General features: G+C 45.4%; 1 protein-coding gene and 1 long non-coding RNA gene across 17 annotated transcripts in view; both read right to left on the bottom strand.

Moving 5' to 3' along the window:
- The window catches only part of PXK (PX domain containing serine/threonine kinase like), a 75,317-nt gene extending 50,305 nt beyond the window's left edge, over positions 1-25,012 (bottom strand). For all 16 annotated transcript variants that reach the window (XM_067754936.1, XM_067754921.1, XM_067754937.1 and 13 more), the window contains exon 1: positions 24,809-25,012. In XM_067754936.1, coding sequence (XP_067611037.1) covers positions 24,809-24,910 — 102 coding nt within the window. In that variant the 5' untranslated portion in view covers positions 24,911-25,012. The remainder of the gene's footprint in view (positions 1-24,808) is intronic.
- Positions 73-24,631, bottom strand: LOC137232590 (uncharacterized). The gene is made up of 2 exons (XR_010947089.1): positions 10,783-24,631; positions 73-10,532 (listed from the first exon to the last, which is right to left on the bottom strand). It is a non-coding gene; the product is annotated as an uncharacterized lncRNA (long non-coding RNA).
- Positions 25,013-25,609: the final 597 nt, after the last annotated feature.

Genomic DNA, 25,609 nt, shown 5'->3' with positions numbered 1-25,609 from the left:
ATCTAAAAAAGAATACATATCTGAATCACTCTGCTGTACACCTGAAATTAATACAACATTGTAAATCAACTATATTTTAATAAAAACAAATTTTTAATAAGAAACAAAACAGAACAAAAAAACACCCAAATCAGAGGATCAAAAATATTAAGTGAAAGCATCAGATAAAGTAGACTTCAGAGAAAAGACTACTAGAAACAGAGAGGGACATAAAGATACAAGGGTAATCTCACAACAAGACATAACAATCTTAAATGTGCGTGCACCAAATACCAGAGCTGCAAAATATGTGAAGCAAAAACTGATAGAACTGGAAGAAGAAATAGATGAATCCGTGATTACAGTTGGAGACTTCAACACCCCTCTCTCAGCAATTGATAGAACAACTAAAGAGAAAACCAGTAAGGATACAGACAAATTCAGCAATACCATTCTTGATGAAAAATTAATCAGTAAGATTCATAATCTTACTGAATATTAATTATTAATAACCAATTAATCTAAGAAAGAAATGAAAACTTTTATTCGAGCCAACCTGGGGACTATAACCCAGGAGACAGTCTTTCAGAAAGCTCTGAGGACTGTTCCGCCTGTTAGAGGTCAAAGCGCAGTTATATAAGTTTTTAAGACAAACAGGTTATACATCAAATGACATATCAACAGTTTACACAATCCAGATCTGCACGTACAAAGCAAGTCGTGGGTCATGGTGACCCTTTACCAGATTAAGAAGGAATGTTATCTCCTAAGGAGGTCTAGTCAATGCAGCCACACAATACATACTAAAGGGGAGGGAGGAAGCCTAAATGGAAGCCTTTTCCTGAGAAAAATTTTATGTTCGAATTTTTCTTGTCTTGCCATAAAATATGAATTTTATTTCATTACCATCAACCAACAGATTGATCAGCATTTATAGAACACTCTATCCAACAATAGCACTCCATCCAATAATATTCTGCTATTCAAGAGGATATACAAATGGCATATAAGCTCAGGAAAAGATATTCAACATTACTAGTCATCAAGCAAATGTAAATTAAGACCACAGTGAGATATCACTATATCCCTATGAGAATGGCTGAAACAAAAAATAATGATAACACCAAATGCTGGCTAGGAAAACAGAGAAACTGGATCACTCATAAATTAATGGTGGGAACTCTAAATGGTACAGACACTCTGGAACACAGTTTGGCAGTTTCTTAAAAAACTACAACATGCAACTATCATATGACCCAGCAACTGCACTCCTGGACATTTATTCCAGAGAAACAAAACCTTATGTCCATACAATAACTCACACATGAAAGTTCACAGCAGCTTTATTGGTGACAGCCCCAAAGTAGAAACAAGCCAGATGTCCTTAAGCAGGTAAATGGTTAAACTTTGCTACATCCACACCAGGGAATACGACTCAGCAACAGAAAGGAATAAACTATTGATACATGCAACAAATTGGATGAATCTCCAGAGAATTATGCTGAGTGAAAAAGCCAATACCAAAAGATTATAAACTACATGTCTCCATTTCTACAACATTCATGAAATGACAAAATTATAGATATGGAGAACAGCCTAGTGGTTGCCAAGAGTTAAGACTGCGGTAGGAGGGTGTGTGTGGAAGGGAAACTAGTGTGGCTAGAGAAGGGCAAATGAAGTGCTATGGTTTGAAGGTCTCTGTCCCCCCAAAATTCATGTGTTGAAATACTAACCCCCAAAGATGATGGTATTAGGGAGTGGGACCTTTGGGAGGTACTTAGGTCATGACAGTGAAGCCCTCATGAATGGGATTAGTGCCTTATAAAAGAGGCTTCAGAGGGGCCCTTGCCTCTTCCACCATGTGAGGATAGTCTGAAACGGTGCTACTAGCTATGAACCCGGAGGAGGACCATCACCAGAAGGCAACCATGCTGGCATCTTAGTCTTGGACTTCCGGCCTCTAGAACTATGAGAAATAAACATCTGTTGTGTATAGGCCACTCGGTTTATGGCATTTTGTTATAGCAGCCTGAATGGACTAAGACATGAGGGATGTCTGAACCAACGGAAATGTTCTGGATTATGTATCTTGATTACATCAATGTTAATGTCTTGGTCGTGATATTGTACCAAGTTTTGCAAGATACTACCAATGGAAAAACTGGATGATGAATATATGGGATCTCTCTGCAATGCTTTTTTTTTTTGCGGTACGCGGGACTCTCACTGTTGTGGCCTCTCCCGGTGCAGAGCACAGGCTCAGCGGCCATGGCTCACGGGCCCAGCCGCTCCGGGGCATGTGGGATCTTCCCGGACTGAGGCACGAACCCATGTCCCCTGCATGGGCAGGCGGACTCTCAACCACTGCACCACCAGGGAAGCCCTGCAATGCTTTTTATAACTGTATGAGAATCTACAATTATCTCAAATAAAAAATTTTAACCTTAGGCATTCAAAACTACTATGGTAGAGTCAGAAGACTAAGATCCATGATTTTTACCAAAGTTTGCATTTTATATGCATAGTCAACTAGAAAAGGCCATGGTTAAGAAAACAAGTAAAAAGGTAGAATAGATAAGCAGTGATGGCATTTTCCAAAGAAACCAAATCTAGTGACCCCCAAAGCTGCCTGAGCATTGAAATCTTCCTGCTCCTGGGGAGGGAAGACAAGAGAGGGTGTTAAAAATACACATTCACAGACCTTGCACCAGACTTGCTGAATGAGAATCCCTAGGATAGAAACTGGGAATTAGAAGTTTTAATAGCCTCCCCAGGTAATTCTTACTAATCAAATAAAAAGGAAACAGAGACCTAGTCCAGCATTCTGCTTATACACACAAGGAGTTATGATGAAGGTACAGATGAAATCATATAAAAAACATTAACTTTTTTCCTCAAATGCTCAGAATTCTTTTAACATCTTTGGATGGTATGATTCAGGTATTACTCACAGTCACTACTCAACAAGTGCTTATCAACACAGTACTCAACAAATCCTTTCTACTGAATTAATTCTGATTTAAATAGGTTATTTAGAAAATAAAGCCAAATAAGCATTGTTAACTTGGTAACTGAATTTTAAAATAGATCTTATTTTCACTACCATTCATTTCCATTTTGTTTATTATTTATTTATTCTTAATAAATTTATTTACTTATTTTTATTTTTGGCTGTGTTGGGTCTTCGTTGCTGCGCACTGGCTCTAGGCACACGGGCTTCAGTAGTTGTGGCACGTGGGCTCAGTAATTGCGGCTCGTGGTCTCTAGAGCGCAGGCTCAGTAGCTGTGGCACATGGGCTTAGTTGCTCCACCGCATGAGGGATCTTCCCAGGCCAGGGCTCGAACCCGTTTCCCTTGCATTGGCAGGCGGATTCTTAACCATTCCGCCATCAGGGAAGCGCCCTCCATTCTGTTTAGTTTGCAAAGGTTGATAAAGTCCACATACGAAGGAATTTCTCCTGCTCTGGACTATGTTAAGAACGGTACATTCAACGATATCCACTCAACTTACGAGTGAATCAACTATGTACCTGGCACCCTGCTTAGCTGGTTACATGTGGGGTTATAAAATAAATATTTCAAAATTAACTTGTGTACTACGGCAAATCTCTTAAGCAATATGCCACTGCAATTATTTCTGAATACACAGAGATAAAACACTAGAAATATCTGATATTCTTGTATTTGGGGATCAGTCTATTAGCTTTAAAATTTTCTTTTTTTCTCAGGGTTGTCTTACTGGCAAATTGTCTGGGCTTTTACATTCTTATAGTAGAGCTAAAATCAGCACATATAATCGAGTACTTCCAAACAACTACACATAGACAAGCTGATGTCTAAGTCAGGGAGGAACTGTTACTTCTCAAAAATCACTTCAAGCATCCATTGCTTCACTATGATTTATAAGAGGAATAATATTAATTTTAAAAATTTCAGTTCAATGTTGAGCACTTGGTAGGTGCTAACACTGCTGTCCTGCTTTATATACTTTGGGTTTAAAGCTTAGACCTGTGTTTTACAAAGATGTTGCAACCAATTGTAAACATCAATTAAGCACCTACCATGTTCCAATCCCGGTGTTTTGTTCATGCTGGGGGTATAATTCTAAACAGGAAAGGTACAGTCTGACTCCATTCCTTCCCTCTGTATATGCACAGTTTAGGGAGTTGGGGGGGTTTTTGTTTTTTGTTTTTAACTTGGCTATAATATGGCACACAATAATGTTGGGGAAAAGCATCTGGCAAGAGGGAAGCAGTAACTACAAGACGGTGCCTGGGCCCTGATGTCAGACTACGATATCCCAAACTGACATCCTAATTAATGTTTCTGCCGAGACACTCTTTATGTTTATATCAGTGTTTCTACAAAGAGGGTGGTTCTGCCCCAGAGGAGACCTGGCAATGTCTGGAGACATCTTTGGTTGTCACAGGATGAGGGAGTGCTATGGGCATCTGACAGCTAGAGGTCAGAGATGCTGATAAACACCTACGATGCACAGGACAGCCTTACAAGGAAGGACTGACTACCTGGCCCCAAACGTCAACAGTGCTGAGGTTGAGAAACCCAGTTCCAGGTGCATCGAGTAAAACAGGTCATTCCAGTCTATGGAGGCTGGGGATGCAGGGTGGTGGAGGGGTTACTTCTGTCATCATCTGCCCCCAGCTGCAGCTTACTGGTACTCCACACACCACACCGTTGAGAATATGTGCACTCCCACCTAGAGGGCTCGCTTAATTACTGGTGGCCTCAAAAACCCCACTGTGTTTCTTCTGTAAAGACACACTAAGACACGTTAAGGCTCCAGTGTTGCCCTCAGGTCCCATCTGCCGTGTGGTTGCAGATACAGAAAGACAATGGGAAATAGGTACAGTGATTTTGCTCAGAAATACTTTCATTCCACTTGAATGGAGCAAGTTCATCCCTAACTACAAAACATTTTAATTTTTTTCGTTGGCTTGGTACCACCACCCAGCCTGACCAAAAGGAAATACTTTCACCTCAAATCTCCAATTTGTCAACTAGTACAGCTGTTCTACTGCTTGCAACCAGGCTGAAGCTCTGATTAAAGCAGAGAGAGGAGTGTCCTGGGGACCAGTAGAAACGCAACATTTGAAGTCAGGCTTCCACCTCCAGAGTCGGAGTCACCAGCCCAGAATCCTCCAGTGACTCATTCCCATCTTTGCCACCCTCTCTTGTGTGGAACAGAACCTGCAGTCTATGTAAGAGACAATCAACCACCAGGCACAGAAGGGAAAGCTAAGGGCCCTGTAGGGCGGCTCTGCGTCACACAGACCTATGCCGGCTGCCCATCCCTGCCATCTGCTGCCACGCGCCCAAAGGGCCTTCTTCCCGCTCCTCTTCACAACACCACACCCTTATCCTGGCGGAGCAGGGTGGGCATTTCGGCAAGTCAGGGTGGTTGGGACCGAAGTTGTTCAAAGTGGAAAGGCACTGGGACCACGTGATTTCTGACTTAAGGAAAGGAAGAGAAGAGAGAATTAGCGTAAAATAAGCACTGATCTTGTGCCAGGAACTTTCCTAGGCCCATTAACACTTCTCATCCAATCCTCACAGCTGCCTGGAGGGTAGATCTCAGCAAAATTAAGTGAGCTGTCCAGGGTTGCACAGCTAGGAAGCAGCTGACTGGGAACCGGAACCCCAGTCACTGATTCCTAGGACCCTCCAACCTGCCAGACATGGCTGGCAACCCCCAGGGACCTGGGGACGCCCTGAGCCTGGCTCTTTCTGCAGCCCTGAAAGATGGGGAACTCGGGTGGACTCATCCTGAGAGTACAGGGGTAGGGACTGTCATTCCCACAACTGTTGATTAATGCTTCCAGTGCAGGCCATTTCCCCAGTAAGCATCCTCACTGACATTTTGTATCTCCCGAGTTTCCAAAGAGATACTTAAGATTTCACTGCACTGTAGCTGGCGGGCATTCAAAGATGCCTCAGTGTGATGAGATTTTAGAAAAACTAGGGAGGAAAACTTATTTTGAATCGTTCTGGCCCCAAATTACTTTAGTGAGGGTACAAACACAGACCACTTGGAAAGAAATGTGTAAAAGAAGCTAAAGCCAAAACTTAAGCCAACCTCCAAACCCACCTAACCCACGGCATTCTTCTCTCTTCCCTTTTGGCACAGCTATCAGATTTACTGAGACTCAGAGTACAGAGAGACAGGGCAGCTGTCTGGAGGTATTTTTACCTGTCAGCGTTCCCACATCTCTACCTCTAAAGCAGAGGGTTTCAACCCTCCTACATTCTAGAATTACCCAGAGAACTTAAAAAAAAAAACACAAAAAAAACCAACAACCATGCTTTGACCCTACCTGCCAGAGATTCTGATTTAACTTGTCTGGGCCGAGGCACAGGCATTAGTAGGTCTTAAAAGTTCCCCAGGTGATTCTAATGTGCTGCCAGAGGCAAGAATCACGGTTCTAAAACCTCTTCAATAGGAAACAGCTTCACACTACAAAAAGAAACACCCTGTCCTGAGAGGAAGGAAACCAGTGAACCAAGCACCCACCACAGCTCACAGCATCCTCTCCGCCTACCCTCAGCCCTCCTGGCCTCTTCGGCAGGCACTCTGCTTTCTTCTTCGGTGTAGGAGGTACCTAACCTGAGCCCTCTAGGGTTTCCCGAATGGTCCTACGGTGGTGGCCCCACTCACAAGATCTGCCAATGTCACCTTCAGGTGAACACGGAAGAACAGTAACTCTCATTTGCAGCCAGGGAGGGGCACTGAGTCTCTGAAAGCATAAATGCCTTGACTGGAGAGCAGTGGCTCTGGGATAGGAGGCCGGATCTGTGCGTCTCCAGCGCCCACGAACCACACCACTCCCAGTTCACTGCCAGACCTGCGTCCTCCCGGCACTTTCCCTTCATAGGGAGGCCCGCAGAGAACGCTGAGCACAAGTGACCTTGCTAGACACCCAACACTATGCTACTTCCCCACGCAGGAACCTTCTAGGGCTCCCACTGGCCACGGGATAAAACCCAAACTCCTTAGCCTAGCTTCCATGCTCTTCCACCGCCTGCCTGAACTGTCCTAACCCTTTCTTTCCGCTTAATCCCTCCTCTACCCAGTCAGACCCTGTGTATCCTCAACACCCCTCACTCACTCCTCTCCCTTTGCTTTGCTACCTAATCAAAACCTGGGAAGGTCAGCTTTTTAACCATGTTACGGCTATCTTTGTCCCGTGTCTGCCTATGTGTGAGGGGTGGGGTGGGGGCCAGGTTTCCTCTCCAACTGAACTAAGTTCTTCAAGGCTAGAACACACGTTTCTTCATATTCCAAATAGCACCCAGCACAAGGTCAAGCCAACGGGCTGAAGTGCAGCAAACGTTGGTGATGGGTATTTGTTAACTGACCGCCTGCACCTTCGGGAAGGAGGCAGCATGTTGCTATCTTCATGTGCACCTATATGCAGGTAAAGTCTAACAGCACTCTCCGGAAAATCCCCACGGGTCTCCCAAGCCCTTAGATTTTATAAAATCAATATTCAAACCTACGGTATCACACGGCACAAGAGCTGCGGCCTCTGGGCCAGTGGGCGGCACCACCCTGCTGGACAGCAAGCTTTCTGAGGAAATTCTCACGGTTGCAGGACTTCTGCTCAGCCCACTGGCCACCTGCCTGGCTGCTTACAATCCTTAATATTCCACTTAGAATTAATGATTACTCCTTGCTCTGCTGAATATTCATTACTTATCGTTGTTTCATCCGCAGATTTTCAGGGATGGAACATGCCTTTGCTTTAATTGCTGTGCAAGTCAATAATGTACAAAACCTGCCCCCAAACGAATGAAAAGAGTTAAGGGTTTTAAAAGGCATCTGAAGAATCACCACTATCTTAACCTGAGTTTTGGCAACTCAGGTTAAGTTTTTTATTTATTTATTTATTTTTATTTTTGGCTGTATTGGGTCTTCGTTTCTGTGCGAGGGCTTTCTCCAGTTGCGGCAAGCAGGGGCCACTCTTCATCGCGGTGCGCAGTCTCTCTTGTTGCGGAGCGCAGGCTCCAGACGCGCAGGCTCAGTAGTTGTAGCTCATGGGCCTAGTTGCTCCGCGGCATGTGGGATCCTCCCAGACCAGGGCTCAAACCCGTGTCCCCTGCATCGGCAGGCAGATTCTCAACCACGGCGCCACCAGGGAAGCCCTCAGGTTAAGTTTTGAGCGAAGCCAAGTGTATCTCCTTTTCAACCAAAACTGACTGAATCACAGAACCCTGTGCTTTAACTTTATGCAAAACAAATTCTCTAGTTTCCACTCTGCATTCACAGAAGGGGCAAGGAACACATCACAAACATGCTCTGATCCCCGCAGTGAGATTCCGCGGCTGTATTGCGCATGCCTCCTTCTCCAGGCCTTTTGAAGTCCACGCTCTCCTCTGTGGGACGGTCTCCTGCCCTGCCAGGGGAGCTGGCCTCCACGCTGACTTCAAAGACAGCCAATGTTCCAGCCAGAAGAAATACTGCAAAGCGGCACTCCAAAATCCTTTGACCTGAGACACGACTACGGAATGCATGCGGCATTTTAAACAGCAGTTTCTGTAGCATTCTATAGCACAGAGACCCCTAAATGATGCCAAAGCAATTACATAATTTGCTAAGATGGGAACCCATGAATTCCATCTTACGTCAAAGCAAAGAAAATAAACCCTGGAAAATCTGAGGCTCAATTAAATAGTAATTAAAAATGAAATACAACCTTCGCTTGTTCAATAATCCTCACATGTCTTGGGCCGACGCCCTGAAAGGGCAGAAACAGAGGCAGTGAACATAATCTCAGAGAACCACACCCGACATATTTAACTGGCTAGAAAAGACAAATACACAAACTCTCATCTGGCTGGCAATCAGGATTTTTATGTGGGTTCTGGTATCTAAGACGGCCAACTCCTCACCCTCACGCCCTGAGCTGGTTCCAACCTAAGTACCTGCCGGGACTGAAGTGCTCCTCTTCCTTGGGCTAATTCTCTATCTACCCCCGTTTGCCGCTGCCCGGGGACAGGCCACCCAGAGTCCTTTTGGAGCCCGCAGCAGGAGCTGGCCACTATGTGGAGATCGGCTACGATGTGTGCCCCTTCCCCGCGTCACAACCACAAGGCCCCAGGGAAAGGGCAACGGCTCTCTGCCACTTACTAGTTTTGTGACCTAATTCCTCTGAGCCTCAGTTTACTCATCTGCAAAACCATACCATTCCAACAGGGTTGTGGCGAGCGTTAGGCAGGGTCGTGTACTCAAAACTTCCAGCACAAAGGCTAGCTTTGTAACTTAGTTTTCTTTTCTGCCAAGAAAACAGTGAAGGCAAGGTGTCTGCAGGTGAATCAGCGCACACGAGACAGCAGCAGCACCAAGAGCACCGAGGAGAAAGAAGCAGCAGCCGTTTTCTCTGAACATGGGAAACAATGTCATCAGTCTCTGATTGCTAACAAGGAGTACCATCCTTCCAGCCTCTATCGTCCCAGCTTCTACGCCCAGTTTTAAAGGGGGCTAATTAAAAAGCCTCTCCCGCTAAGATAACTTGGATATCAGCAATGAGAGGATTGGACAAGCTATTTATGGTTTATCTACATAGTGGAAGAATACACAAGCCTTTAAAAGGATGTATTGGGACCTCCCTGGAGGTCCAATGGTTAAGACTTCACCTTCCAGTGCAGGGGATGAGGGTTCAAATCCTGACTGGGGAGCTAAGATCCCACATGCCTCACGATTTGCACGACCAAAAAACCAAAACAAAAGCAATATTGTAACAAATTCAATAAAGACTTTAAAGGGACTTCCCTGGTGGCGCAGTGGATGAGACTCCACGCTCCCAATGCATGGGGCCCAGGTTCGATCCCTGGTCAGGCAGCTGGATCCCACATGCATGCTGGGGCTGGTCTGCATGCCACAACTAAGGAGCCAGCCTGCCACAACTAAGACCCAGAGCAGCCAAATAAATAAATAAATCTTAAAAAAAAAAAATGGTCCACATCAAAAAAAAAATCTTGAAAAAAAAGGATGTATTAAAATGATTTTTCAATACTTGGGAAAAGGTATATATTATATTGTTAACTATTAAAAAAGGATTAAAAATTCTGTGATAACATTGATAGGAAGAGGGAACTACACCAAATGTTAACAGTTGTTGTCTCCGGAGGTGAAATTATATGTGATTTAAATTCTCTTAGCTATTGTTTTCTATTTTTCACTTTATCCTCAATGAGCATATATTACATTTGCAATCAGGAAAAACAATTTTTTAAGAAGTTCCTTGGTTTGTCACACATGTAGTTTAAAACGTGCTACTTTAAAATAAGGAATCCCCAGACTTCCCTAGTGGCGCAGTGGTTAAGAATCCGCCTGCCAATACAGGGGACACGGGTTCGAGCCCTGGTCTGGGAAGATCCCACATGCCGCAGAGCAACTAAGCCCATGCGCCACAACTACTGAGCCTGCGTGCCACAACTACTGAGGCCTGCACGCCTAGAGCCCGTGCTCCACAACAAGAGAAGCCACCGCAATGAGAAGCCCACGCACCGCAATGAAGAGTAGTCCCGGGACTTCCCTGGTGGTCCAGTGGTTAAGGCTCCACGCTCCCAATGCAGGGGGCTGGGGTTCGATCTCTGGTCAGGGAACTAGATCCCACATGCCGCAACTAAAAGATCCTGCATGCTGCAACTAAAAGATCCCACACGCCACAACAAAGATCCAGCACATGGCAACAAACATCCCGCGTGCCACATCTAAGACCTGGCACAGCCAAATAAATAAATAAATATTTAAAAAAAAAAAAAAAGAGTAGCCCCACTCACCACCACTAGAGAAAGCCCGCGCACAGCAACAAAGACCCAACACAGCCAAAAATAAATAAATAAATAAATAAAATTTTAATAAATAAAATAAGGAATCCTGAGTGATAAGGATTGAAATTATCTGAGCTTAGATAAGAGTACAGGATGTTAATGATAAATGCAAGCTAGCATCTTTTTTCCTTTGGCAAGAGATCTTTTGGTCATTTTACAACCCATCAGCACTTTTACTGTGCTGGGAAGACTGGAAAAACAGAAGATGAAAGTCAAATAAATGAACTCTTCTACTTGTATCAGGGATGCTAAAACATTTGGTGGGAAAAAAGCTTGAAACTATAAGTTGAAGTCAAGCTAGGGGAGTCCCTACTGGTTTCAATAATTTATAGTAGAACTGGCCACCATCTCTAAGGATAATGGAGAGCTGACTACACATAAATCTATTCTACCTGGCCTAAAAATGTCACTGTGCTCTTTCCTGAGACACAAGTTCCAGTTCATAACTAACCACATACGTGACTATTCACACCATGCTGCCATTTATCTCTTCAGAGCTGAAGGTAATAATTGCTGTTTATGGAGCACTTCCTCTACGCCTTCTGTTCCTCAGCTTATTCCATCTTCCAGCAATGTGTGGAGGTAGATATCACTATTCCTCTTTTATAAGAATCCCAAGGCTCAGAGAGGGTAGATGCCCTGAACAAGCACACTTAGCTAGTAAGTGCTGAGAACAGACTCCACCCCAAGCCTGACTGACCCAGGGGCAGAGCAGTTCCTCGGTTCTATGGCCTTGGGCAGAACGCTTTCTCACCATCTACCCTCTCATTCTGAGGAACTGAGGTTGGCTGAACAGGCAGAACCAGTCCATCCAGTCAGGAAGAGGCTGGGAGAGAGTGGAGGCAAAGTAAGGAGAACCCGGGCCTGGGTGATCTGAGTTAATATGGGGCTCGCACAGCGCCTCCCAGCCCAGTCTCCTGACTTCAGTGCGCTGCACTTTGCAACCTAACCTCCTACTACATGTACACAGACTGTTGTCTACGTACATCTGGGCTGGATGTTACCTGGGCACTGCACAGAGACTGTGTACAAGTAAGAAAACTATTTTAAACAAGCCCCACTATGAGCACTAGGTTCTGAAGAAGCAGAAAGAAGCATTTTTATATGAACATGCCTAAAGTGGACACAGATTTACAGAGTACTCAGCCATCTGAATGGCAGTTGCACCAAACCAGAACAGGGTCTTTGACTAGGCCGTGCTGTTTCTACACTACGCTCCTATTAACCTCTAACAACAGCTGCACAATGAACAGTGAACCTCTTTCCTGTGCTTTACTGTTAAAAACCACGGCGGCTCTGGATCTCAATGGTCACAAAGCCCCGCTGGATGCAGACCGAAAGGTTCTACTCTCTAGCTCAGCCTTCCCCAATCAGGTCAACGGTTTGAAGAAAATAATGACCTAAGGCTGTGAGGTCCAATATGGCAGCCACTATGCACATGTGGCCTGTGTGTGACTTAGGAACTGAATTTTAAATTTTACCAAATTTAAGTAGTCCAGTGGCTACAGTACCATTATAGACTACTTATTTGCAGATATAAACAGATATTTATGAAAATGTAAGCATACTAAGCATAGTGTTAAAACTTGCTTTTCCCCCATTTAATATAACGTGAATTTTTTCCATTTTAGTAACTGTGCCTCCGGACATTTTTAATGTGCTACATCTGTGCTGTCCAGTATAGTAGCCACAAGCAGTGTGTGGCTACTGAGCAGCTGAAACGAGGCTAATCCTGGAGAATACACACCAGATTTCAAAAGCTTCATATGACCAAGAGAATGTAAAATGCATTAATAATTTTTATATTGATTACATATAATCAGTGACAGTATTTCAGATATAGTGGGTTAAGTAGGCTATATTATTTACATTAATCCCACCTGTTTCTCTATACGTTTTTAATGTGGGCTACTAGAAAATTTTAATTTACACACATGGTTTGCGTTATACTTCCATTGGACAGCACTGCCCTAAGGCCTCCACTATATGTAATGAATTAACTCCACTCCTAGCAGCCAGAATGGAAGAACGAGAAAACAGTCACCCAACTCCGTGTCTGGTTCTGCGGCTCAGGGAAGGACCACTAACTTGCCCTTGGCTAGGCCTAGGCTATGTGGAGCCATCATACTGGTGTGGCCGTAATAACAGATCAGGTTGGCTATGGCTCCCGACTGGTATCTCTATCATTCAAAGTCCACTAGCATCATACAAACCTTCGTTCTGCTGCCCCCAGTCCTATGGCCTGGGGCAAGTTACGTACCCTCTTTGCACTTTACTTTCTTCTAACGGAAAAATGGGAAAAATAACAAACTCAATTCACAGTGGTTATGAGAATCAAATGAGAATCTAGAAAAGTCTGGCAATTTCTTATAAAGTTAAATATTCACTTAGCATATGACTAAGCAATTCCATTCCTAGATATTTACCCAGGAGAAATGAAAGTGTGTCTACTTTCATTTCTCATATGTTCACAGCAGCTCTATTCATAAACAGCCTCAACCTGGAAACAACCCAAAAGTCTTCCAGCTGGTGAATGGATAACAAACTAGTACATTCATACAGTAGAATACTACTCAGCAATAAAAAGAAACATGCAACAGCATGGAGGAAGCTCAAAGCTTTATGCTAAGTGAAAGAAGCCATACACAAGACTATATCCTACAAGATTCCATTTATATATGACATTCTAGAAAAGGTGAAACAATAGTAAGAGAAAGCAGATCAGTAGTTGCCAGGGATCAGAGGAAAAGTACTGACTGCAAAGAGGACCAAGGAAATATTTGGAGTGATGAAAACGTTACACCGTGGTTACATTTACATTTGTCAAAACTTATCAAATAAGTAATGTAAAGCACTTAGCACAGGGAAGGGTATATAATAAGTGCTTAAACAATGTTAGCTGTTATCATGACAAGTATTGTCTAAAACCAAACTTAGACTCACGATCTTCCTGGGAAGACCAGGTACCCCTTGCTTACCTTGTACTATTTCTCTAATCATTTCTAGTGCCTCTTTTTCCCTCCCGGCCCCTACCTAGCAGACTTTTCCTCTAATGTGCTCCTCCTTCTCTGTCTACCTTCTCTCCCTTCTGCCACTGACCTGAGATGTGGCATTTCTAACTGCACTGCTTCGTTATCACCCTGGACTCTCTTCTCCCCTTCCCTCACCCTTTTTACTGAACCTCGAACACCACTAGCAAACTAAGCGTCCTAAAATATCACTTTCTGCCACATATATGCTCAAGCCCCCTCACTGATGTTCAGATCCCTTAGCCTGGCATCCAACGGGCCCCACAATTGGCTCTAGTCTCCCTTTTCCATCTTTTTTTTTTTTTAATTTATTTATTTATTTTTGGCTGCACTGGGTCTTCATTGCCGCGCACGGGTTTTCTCTAGTTGTGGCGAGCAGGGGCTACTCTTCGTTGTGGTGCACAGGCTTCTCATTGCAGTGGCTTTTCTTGTTGCGGAGCGTGGGCTCCAGGTGCGGGCTCAGTAGTTGTGGCTTGCAGGCTCTAGAGCGCAGGCTCAGCAGTTGTGGCGCACGGGCTTAGTTGCTCCAGGGCATGTGGAATCTTCCTGGACCAGGGCTCGAACCCACGTCCCCTGCATTGGCAGGCGCATTCCCAACCACTGTGCCACCACGGAAGTCCCCCTTTTCCATCTTTTACTCCACACCAGAATCCTCCACAGTAAATCCTTGTGGGATGAATGAACAAATGAAGGCAGGGACCAAGTCTATCTTGCTTAGACCTACATCCCAAGTGCCTAGGATAGTGCCAGGAACACGGGGGCATACTCACAGCAGTATCAGCTGAATGAACTAATGACCTCCTGCAGCCTGCAAATGCATCCTGACCTCAGAGAACATAGCTGCTCATTCTTTAGTTTTTTTTAAACTGAGATCCTTATGGTGGATTAGTAAGAGTTTGGAACAAGATGAACAGTTAGGGGCTCTGGAAAGTGTTGCAGAATTTATGTGTTAAAGGCTACAAGGCTTCTGTTTCTATTTCTACTTAAAAAAAAAATCTGTCAATAAATAATTATTTAAATATTTTCTCCCTTTAACTCAAAACAGGTAAAGAGCCTCCAAGTGTGCATGCAAGAAGTACAGGAGGCACCACAGAGATCAGATGAGGGTGCTCATCATTTAGTTGGTTTATCATGGTTTTGACCATTACATAGCTTTTAAAATTATTTTGTTCTTAGTCATATATGTTTTCATTTACACCCGTAATGGACCATGACTAAAGGCAGGCTTAAGGAATGCCAATGGCAAAATATGAGTTAGTGAGAAATTAGTGAGAAATACAGGAAGTGCGAATCATATAAAAATGGTTATTCTGCAAATTGTCTGAAAAAGCCCTTTATCGGTGCCTTAAGTTTTATTCACCTTATCACAATTCTTACTGTCTGTAAGATTTCAAAAACCAGTATAATTCTGATCCCAAACATTAATATAATTTTCAAAAATGTGCTAATCTGAATAAAATATTTTTTAAATTTAAAATCACTTCCAGAGGAGGTTTTCACAATTCATTATTACTATGAAAAGAGTTTGCAGGGCTTCCCTGGTGGCGCAGTGGTTGAGAGTCCGCCTGCCGATGCAGGGGACACGGGTTCGTGCCCCGGTCCGGGAGGATCCCACATGCCGCGGAGTGGCTGGGCCCGTGAGCCGTGGCTGCTGAGCCTGCGTGTCCGGAGCTTGTGCTCCGCAACGGGAGAGGCCACAAAGTGAGAGGCCCGCGTACCGCAAAAAAAAAGAGTTTGCAAGTTAAAAAAGGCCTGGGGGGCTTCCCTGGTGGCGCAGTGGTTGGGGGTCCGCCTGCCGATGCGGGGGACGCGGGTTCATGCCCCGGTCCGGGAGGATCCCACATGCCGCGGAGTGGCTGGGCCCGTGAGCCATGGCTGCTGAGCCTGCGTGTCCGGAGCCTGTGCTCCGCAGCGGGAGAGGCCACAACAGTGAGAGGCCCACGTACCGCAAAAAAAAAAAAAAAAAAAGGCCTGGGGAGGGATTTCCCTGGTGGCGCAGCGGATAAGACTCCACACTCCCAATGCAGGGGGCCCGGGTTTGATCCCTGGTCAGGGGACTAGATCCCAAATGCATGCCACAACTAAGAGTTCGCATGCCGCAACTAAGGAGCTGGCAAGCCACAACTAAGGAGCCCACCTGCTGCAACTAAGGAGCCTGCCTGCCACAACCAAATAAATAAATAAATAATGAAAAAAAAATATATATATATCAGTTAAAATGGCCTGGGACAACAGAAACTAACACAGCACTGTGAAGCAATTATACTCCAATAAAGATGTATTTTAAAAAAAAAAGGCCTGGGGAGTGCTGATTTAGAACAAGTTCTCTGAAAGGCTCTGTTAAGCCTTTCTTAGTTCCCCCAGGAGGACCTGGGTGGAGCCACGCCCACTTTGCCCTCCCTGCTCCAGGGCAGACTGACACCTTTTTTTTTTTTAAATTTTATTGAAGTATAGTTGATTTACAATGTTGTGTTAATTTCTGCTGTACAGCAAAGTGACTCGGTCATACACATATATATTCTTTTTCATATTCTTTTCCATTATGGTTTATCACAAGATATTGAATATAGTTCCCTGTGCTATACAGTAGGACCCTGTTGTTTATCCATCCTATATATAATAGTTTACATCTACTAATCCCAAAGTCCCAATCCTTCCAGACTGGCACTTCCAATACCTTACTTCTTGTTTGGTTTAGAGGTCTGCCACCTCTACCAGGATATAAGCTCCCTATTTCATTCATCTTTTTACTTTAATACACAGCACAGTGCTTGGCACGCAGAAGACTCTTCATAAATGCTCATTAATGTTCCCAACATCTTAGAGGCTTTCTGACACGGCAGAAACTGTGTGCTTCATTCATAGAGCAGACTGCATCCAAGCCCAGGATATACACCCACAGCCTGACTGCACTCCTCTTAGGGGAAAGGAAGACAGCTGGGCCACATAGAATATAAATGCATTTCTCAGGAAGCAGCGTTCTGAAAGATGTCAGCTGTCCCCTACTCCCACAAATGTCAATTAGCATGGTCACTTGTCAGAGGAAGTGGCAGGAAAAAGAACAACGCAGAGGGTTATTTTATTTTTTCACTCCGCTGCCAGAGGTCAAGTGGTGTGAACTGACATTGGGATTCCTTTGGCGATGAACAAAAGCTGGGATGTGAGGAGATGAAATGGGCACTGGCCAGGGGTCTCCTCCCTTCAGGCCTGGCCTACGGGAGCTCCTCTGCCAGGCCCGCAGCTGAGCCCGTGGCCTGCCCACTTGCCTCTTCCACCTCTTCTGCCACCTTTGAACACCAACAGCCAGCTCTGCTGCCAGGCAGGGGACCCTGTGCTATATCTCAGAGCCTGGCTGTCACAGGGTGTCCCTCCAGGGTAAAAGGGGAAAATGAGCAGGGGTGAAAGGGCAGTGGGAGTGTTCTTTGAGATGTCACTGGGTTTTTTGCTATTTGTTAGCAGTCACAGTTGACAGTGAGACATACTTTTAAATAAATAATTTTCCTTTTTCCATTCAACACCTAAAAAGTACTAGTGCCTAAAAAGTTACTAGTGCTCTAGAAAATACAGAGGTAATAAACTACAACAAGAACAGTGAGATCTGTGTGCTGAGCTCTGTTCAGAACGCCCCATGTGTCTGAGCTCAGTTAATCCTCACAGCAGCCCTAGCATCCTCTTACTATCCCCACTTCACAGATGAAGAAACTGAGGCTGGAGAGATTAAGCAAGATCATTAAGGCACTGCCCCCTCCTCAAGTTATTTACAGTTTCACGTGTGTTGGAAAGGGAGGGTGTAAATAGAAAACAGGGAATAAGAAATAATCGGTGTGTAAAATGCTTGCAACTTTTGGACAAATAAAACTGAATGGGAATTTCAGAGGAAGGAAATCACACTCAGCTTGGTAGGTAAGACGGTGGGTAGCAGTCCACAGGAAGGGTTTCCTGAGCTGCGCCTTGAATAAATGCATTCACTCAACAAACTCACGCATTCAACAATACTTACCGAATGCTTACTATCTATGTGGCAGGAACATGGTTTGAAACTGAATCAAAATAGCAATATATAGACATGAAAGGCTGGATTTCAGAGTAAAAAAAAAAAAAAACACCTCAAAGAGAAAGGCATCCACATGGGCAGAACAAGAGGTCCATGTGGCCCTTTCCATCTAAGGACTGAGAAGGGGCAGAGGTGTGCCCTCCAAGCGCAGACCCACTTCTCCACCCTCAAAAGCCTGAGAGCGCCAAGAGCAGGGCCTCTCCCCACTGCATCCCTAGAGCTGACCACACTGCCCGGAAAGAACCGGAGCTCGAGAAGGACCCATGGGACAAATGAGCGCAAGGCTGCTATTGAGTGTGGTTATCTACCTGGTCACAGGCAGAGATGCCCAGAGCATGACAATGGGCCCCCAGCCACTCCCTGTGCTCTGCTGGGTCAGTGGGTGCCATCGCACTGGCCAGACCCTTACCCTGACATTAGAGGTCTGATGTGAGCAGGCCCGCCTCGGGTTTCATTCCCCTCTGCTTCTGCAAAGAGCAAAGCCTGCAGGACTGAAGTCCCGGCCAAGAAATCACTTGTCCCCTGGGGAAGGGCAGGCTCAAAGGAAGGATGGATGAACAACACTCCTTCCCTTTCACATCTCCAGGCGGTCCTCAGACATTTTTTGATTCAGGATTGTCCCATAGCAATCCTCCATTCATTCCCTCCTCCCAGCACCCCAAAAAAGCCTCAGCTGAATTAATGAGGAGAAATGGCCTGTTTCTGATGAGCCATGTCAAAGAAATGTGGGCAGCCTTGTTTGGATATCATAAACAGAAGTGCTGTGATAAGAGGCAGATCCGAGGCCCGGGCTTTCCAACACAGCGCCCTTTGCCCTTCCCCTGTGCACTCTGTCTACTAAGTCACCTGGCATGCACACCTACCTGCCCCAGGCAGGCTGTGACTGAGAGCAACTCTTCACACTAACAGGACATAATTCATCTACTGTTCTAGATACAGCTGACCCTTGAACAACAGGGCTTTGAACTGTGCAGGTCCACTTACACGGGGATTTTTTTCAGTAAATATGTACTGCGGTACTACACCACCCGTGGTTGGTTGAGTCCTCCAATACAGAGGGCTGGCTATAAAGTCACATGCAGATTTTCCATTGCAAGGAGGGCTGGTGCCCTAACCCCCGTGTAGTTCAAGGGTCAACTGCAGTGGGTTTTCTTAAAGTAGGCTGTATGTAGGAATTCCCTGGCTGTCCAATGGTTAGGACTCCAAGCTTTCACTGCCAAGGGCACGGGTTCCCTAGCCGGGGAACTAAGATCCCACAAGCCGTGGGGCGTGGCAAAAAAAAAAAAAGTAAGGGTATATATGGTAGTGCAGCACATTTTTTTAGATGCACATCTCTCACCAATTGAAATAAGTAACTCTCCAAGTTTACAGTTTTCAAGATTTTTCCAGAGATTCCAGCCTGAAGATCCACAGCCCAAGAGCAGGCTTCAGGTCAGTGAGGTTCTGAGAGGTCATACAAACGTGTGTATGACTGTTTATGGAGAATTTGTCCCTCTGACGAGATCCTTAAATGAGCTGGACCCAAAGAGCTAAAGGACTCAGAATATATCCCGAGGTTAGCATCCTGCAATGTTATAAAACTTTCCAGGGTGAGGGTTAAGGGGTTGGGGGCTTCTTTTCAGGGTAACAAAAATGTTCTAAAATTGAGTATAGCGACAGATATACAATTCTGTGAATATACTAAAAGCCACTGAGTTGTATACCACAAATGGGTAAACTGTACGGTATGTGAATTATATAAAGCTGTTACACAAACAACTTTCCAGGAAGACTCCTGTTGCTCTGCAATGGATTCCCCAAGCTAACATTATGTTAATAAATACCTGTTAGCCACCAAAAGGTGACTACTGTATTATTTGAAGACAGCAGAATTCCCTTTTGCTTTCAACTGTACTCTTTTAGTAAGCAGGAAGAAACACGTGATACCTTGATGTTTAGCTAGAAATGGCCAAATTTACCTCAAATTTGGTGATCAGAAAGTCAGCCAGAGACAAAATGGCCAACCTGCATAGACTCTTCCCCCGGCTGAGGTCGGAGTATTTAACCAAGGTGAAGTACTTGTTCCTTAGCCCTGAGTCAAAAGTTTCAAACTGAAGAAACGGGGCCCCCTTCATCACCCAGAAGTAGAGGCACACCTTAATTTCCCCAAACCATGTGCATGTTACCCATGAAAAAAGTCACGGACAAGGATGACTTCCAGGCTCAGGGGAGAACAACGGGAAAAGCCTATTGCTCTCCCTCCACAACGCCCCACACACTTCTGAGTTCTAAAACAACGTCTGGGTCCAGCTCTGCCCTTTTCAGGGTGGGACTGAAAGGAGCTTCATTTCATGTGAAGCTGCCCCGGCAACTGCTAGCACTACCTGCCTGCAGTGGAGAACAGAGGGTTTGTTTAACTTGCCCCAAATGAACCCATTTAGGCATCCAATCAACAACCTGTATTTTGAACAATCTCAAGACCACAACCCACAGGGAAGCTGTGTACACATGGGTGGCTGTTTCCACTATGTCCCCAGGCGAGCAAAGCAAATTATCTTTTCACATAAAATAAACCTTAGCCCCAGAATCCTGCATTTCCTTCTAGTAACTACAGCCAGTTTCTTATTTGTATTCCCACAAGAAACCTTTCTAGTGGGATACTCCTCGAAAGAGGTGATGTAGGAGAATTGAGTCCTCAGCACCTAAATGAAGCTGTGAAAAAATTGACTTCTTCAATAGGAAGAGAATGAAGAAGAGACTGACTCTACAAATTAACGAATTACCAGTCTCTAAGCTTCCAACTCAGTTTTCCAACTGCACCCATCGTGGGTTTCAAGGACAAGCGGAGAAAAATATATAACCAAGTGGAAGACCAGCAATTAGATTCCCAGAAAACCACTACTGTTATCTTCTTACAATGTGTGCAAGTGCTGCAAGTTAACTATCATCCTGTCTCTACGTGTCTAGGCACACATCTTCAAAAAAACTTTCAAAATATTCAGTATAAATTGGAATTTGAAAGAAATCTCCAAATAGCATCTCCAAAGGAAGCCGAGATGGATTCTGATATTGAGCACTGGATTGCCTTCAAACGTCAGGATCTCTAAGGCAACGACGTCTCCTGTTTTGGCATCCCATTTGAACAGATATTCTAGTGATACGTGAATAGAGTTTAAAAGACTATTAAAAAAGGTGACTGATGAAGAGGCTGAAGCTCATTAAACCAAGCCACAAAAGGAACTTTAAAGTATCTGTGTTATGACAGGTAGAGATTCTGGTTGACTTGTATACACCTTGGAAGACAGAAGATCTCAGAATCCCATAGAACAAAGCTCCATGAAAGCAGAAGCGGCTGAGTTCACCACCAGATCTCCAGCTTCCGCCTGGCACTCAACTAGGTGCTCAGTACATTTCTGGTGAAGGAATGAGTATTGTTGAATAAACAAACGGCAGGAATGCAGTTTCCAAAATCAAAGGCTCAAGGTGAGATCCATTTTCAGTAAAGATCTTAACATGAAATATTATCTTTTCCACAGACTTTTAAAATACTCTGTTATGCCTCAAATACCACTGAAATTATCTTTTGTTTCTCAAGAACAAAATGCACCAAACACAGAATCAATGGGCCCTGATTCAGATGAACCTCCGAGAACCTTTTTCCTTCCTAAAAAGGAGGAAATGGAGATTAAGAGCTATGGCACTACAGCACAGTCACCAGCAAAAACCAGATATGTGTATTTGATAACAACCTTCTCCAAAACTGGCAGCTTCCTCTGGTTTCTGTTTCAGCTAAGTAAGCATTTTTCTTCAGTCTACTGACTTTAAAAGTTTTCCCTTTTAGTCAAGAACTTACATATTTCCTTGTCTTCATTCTTAATGCTCCCAAAGTTTCCCACAATTTACCTGTGTGGCTTTTTACCAGAATCCCTTTTGTCAGGAAAATCCTTCCCTTTCCACGCCCCCCACCCTCCATTCCCCTTACTGAAAGCATCCCTAAATACCATCCTTTCTTATTTTATGGAAGCTTCATTTCCTTGCAGCAGAGGCCTGCTCTATTTCCTGAAGCTAAATTATTTGGGCTCCATAAAAGTCAAAATAAAGTCATTCAAACCACATTCAGGCACAGAATCACCTACGAACCTGCACCTTCCGCCAGCTGCTTATCCCAATATGCCTTTCTGGTGGTGATCTTGTGTTCCCTTCATCCTTCTGGCACCTGTATTCCGCCAGCTGCTTATCCCAATATGCCTTTCTGGTGGTGATCTTGTGTTCCCTTCATCCTTCTGGCACCTGTATTTTCCAATCCACAGAATTTTCCCCTCCCATGTCCAAAAATCCTAAATCATAGGTAACAAAAAATTTCCTGCTATAAATCCTGTTTCCCAAGACTAAACAACCTTGATAAATGAAAGCAACCATGGACAGAAATGCGCTTACTTGCAATAAAAACGCATTAATGTGTTTAATCCTTTGCATATATGGCGCCATAAAGTGAATAGATGGAAGAAGGAAGGAATGCACTTTACAAATACTTCATAAAGATTATTTCATTTGATCTTTGTAACAACTGTGGATGACAGGCAGGGCAGGCATTTATTATTGCCATTTACAGATGACGAAACTAAACATCAAAAAAGGTTAAGTGACTTGCCCAACCAATGATATCACATGACTAGCATCAGCCCAAACCCATATTAAGGTCCTGCCTCTTCCAACCCAAAGGATGTCCACTATGTACCCTCTCTGTAGGTTTCTGTCCTACAGCCAAGGAGCAACTTCCTAGAGATTCGGCATTTGAAAGGGAGGACTGTCCTCTGACTTTGGGGATACCATCTCCCTTCAGCTAACAAGCCAGAAAGCCATCTTCAACCTTCCCAACAGAAAACAATGCCTTTTTCTTCTGTAGACCACCCTTAGCAACTACTTCTTTCCAAAACAATTTCCAACAGTTCCTGTTCTAAAGGGGACTTACTCTTATGACACTAATAGTTCAAAAAGTTTGCATCACGTATCATTTTCTCAATAAAGTTCAGGGCTGATGCAATACTTTTCACTCTTAGATTTTACAGCTAAAATGACAAGAACACAAAACAGTCAAAAATTATGCAAGACAATGCTGCATTTTTTTTTACTCCACCACATCTGCCTCTATGTGTCTCCTGTGAGTCACTGTCTGTGTTCAGTCATCATTATAGGAACTGCCATTCTCTACCCTAAATTATTTTACTTTATTTCTTAAAGAAAATCTCTGCAATAAAAATGGAATCCTACTACATCTTTCACCACCTTGCTGCAGCACACACCCTTTAACGCAGAACCTCAGATGTCATGTTGCTCCAATTTTTATCACTACCATTTTACATAAACAGAAAAAAAGACGAAGTAAGGTTATAATTCATTTACTTATTCATTCAAAAACACATGAAATCCTATCAGACGCCAGGAGCTGGGACCCAAAAATGAACACAAAAGTGTTGCTCCTCTCGCAGCCTGGGGGAGACGTAAACTAAAGAAGTAAATACAGAATAAACTGATCAAGGTTAAGGTGGAGGTGAGCACATGGCTTGGGGCAGTGGCCACCATGAAATGCTTTCTGGAAGAAGTGGTTTGTGAGCATTTACAAGCTTCTCTCTCTGGACTTTCAGTACCAAATAAGCCTAAAAGACTCAACCCCACTCCTTTCTGTCCTATACGGTGCCTTCTCACAAGTCTGTAGAACAGGATTAAAGATATGCACAACGAAAGAAAATGTATGATCATTTTCCTAACTGGAAATGAACACTTTGAACAATCCAAGCCCTACAAAGCATGGCTGTCGGAAGAGGAAACTGAGGTTAAAAAAAGTCCCACTTTAATACAACAGAATAAAAGGTCTCTTTGAAGTCGCCAGAACAGCTTGAGCAAAAGGAGAAACAGAAGGCTATTGTGGGGCTTTAGCCTCCAGACGATGAACCCCAAACGCCCTGCAATGGTAAACAAACAAGCCTCTGAGCCAGAATCTGATGTGGGAACCTAACAAAACATTACAATTTAAGGAATCTCTCTCTCCCCATTCATCATTTCCCAAACAAAGTCCCACTGGCTGGCAGCTCCTGTTTTTTTTTTGCTGGTTTCTGGGTTTATTACTTGTAAATTATATTGTGCTTTTCAAAAACAAGGTACAGGTAAATGAAAACAACCACGGTTTTAAAGACCCATAAAACACCCTATATGTAACAGAAATCAACTCTGCCTGTGTTTACTATGAGGACCTACTACTCCTTTATGCTACTCCAGTGGATTTTAAACTCAAATGACTGCTACCACTGCCTGCTAAAGAGCAAGTTAGAGGAGGGAAGGAGCAATTTCAAACACCTGCCTCAGCAGGGGCCCAGACTGCCTCGCTCACCATCTCCCCGTGCCTCTGTCAAACAGCTGACCTGGAAATGGGGCTGCAGACCCCGGCCGCAGCTATCCCAACAAGTAGGCTCTAAAGTCACACTTCCATTTGGCCTGGCACACCCTCAACCCCACCACCGATATCCCCAGCCTAAAGGAGGGAAACTGGCCCCAAAGAGGAGGAGATGGCTGGCGGAGGGCAGAAACGGATGAGAGGGTCCTGAGTGGTCTCTTTACTCCGCCGGCCCGACGTGGGCCCGGGAATCCAACACCTCCCCCAACTCGGAGTCCCTTTCCAGGGCACCGCCGAGCCCCTCCCACTCCTTGGCCCAAGGGGCTGCGGTTCCCACCCTCAACCCCTCCGGACTTCAGCGACCGCTTGGGCCCCGGGGACCCTGGCCCAGGAACGACGCCACGCCAGAGCCGTCTCGGCCTGGGCCGCCGACCCTTGCCCCGGGCCCCGCCCGGCCGCCCGCAGCCCTCTCAGGGCCCGGGGCCGCCCCGCGCCGCCAGCCCGCCCGCCCGGTGGGCCGCGCACCGTGTGGGACTGCAGGCTCTGGCTCGCCTCGATGGCTGCTGTCAGCGGCACCGTGTCGTCCAGCAGGACCTTGCCGGCCGGCGGCTTCTCCATGAAGGCCATCCCGGAACGCCCGTCCACCACCGCCTCGGGACCAGGGGCAGGAACCAGAGGCGCCGACTCCCGTCGCCCGCCGGGATCCGCCGCCGCCGCCGCTGTCAACACGCGCCGCCCCACGCGCCGCCGCCGCCCGCCGGGTCCTCGGGGTCCTAGCGCCGATCTTCCCCCTCCGCCGCTGCTGTCAACACTGGCAACCCTCTGCCCCGCCGCCTCCCGCGGGTTCCTAGCGCCAAACTGTCGCAGTCACCGCTGCCCTGGACCCGCGCCTCCACGTGGCCGCACCGCAGGCCCGGTACCCTTAGCACCGGGCCTCAGATCTCGGGGCAATTCACCCTAAGCCATCATCACCTCCAGAGGTCCTCAGAGCCGAAAACACCGCGTCTGGGGCCCTGCGGTCAGGAACCCTGCGGTCGGGAACCCTCAGGCGCAAAGATCCCAAGCCTCTCGCTGATGGGCTTTTCGCATTAGGCCCTCAGAAGCTGGACTCTCAGTCTCGAGACCTTTACAACTGGACTTTTCTCACTCAGGCCTCCCAGGTCCAAGGACCCTAAGACCCAGAAAAAAAGGGGCTTCAGGATGTGACCCTCAGTCTGTGCCCTGCAGACCCAGAAACTTTCTAAAACAAACCCCTCAGATTCAGGTTTTATGGGGAACTCGTGAACCTGGCTCTTCAGACCCAAGAACCTAACAGCTGGGCCCTCA

The sequence above is a fragment of the Pseudorca crassidens genome, chromosome 10, assembly GCF_039906515.1.
Source record: "Pseudorca crassidens isolate mPseCra1 chromosome 10, mPseCra1.hap1, whole genome shotgun sequence".
Classification (NCBI taxonomy): domain Eukaryota; kingdom Metazoa; phylum Chordata; class Mammalia; order Artiodactyla; family Delphinidae; genus Pseudorca; species Pseudorca crassidens.
The sequence above is the reverse complement of the archived record's forward strand: the minus strand, read 5'-3'. Positions and strand labels throughout refer to the sequence as shown.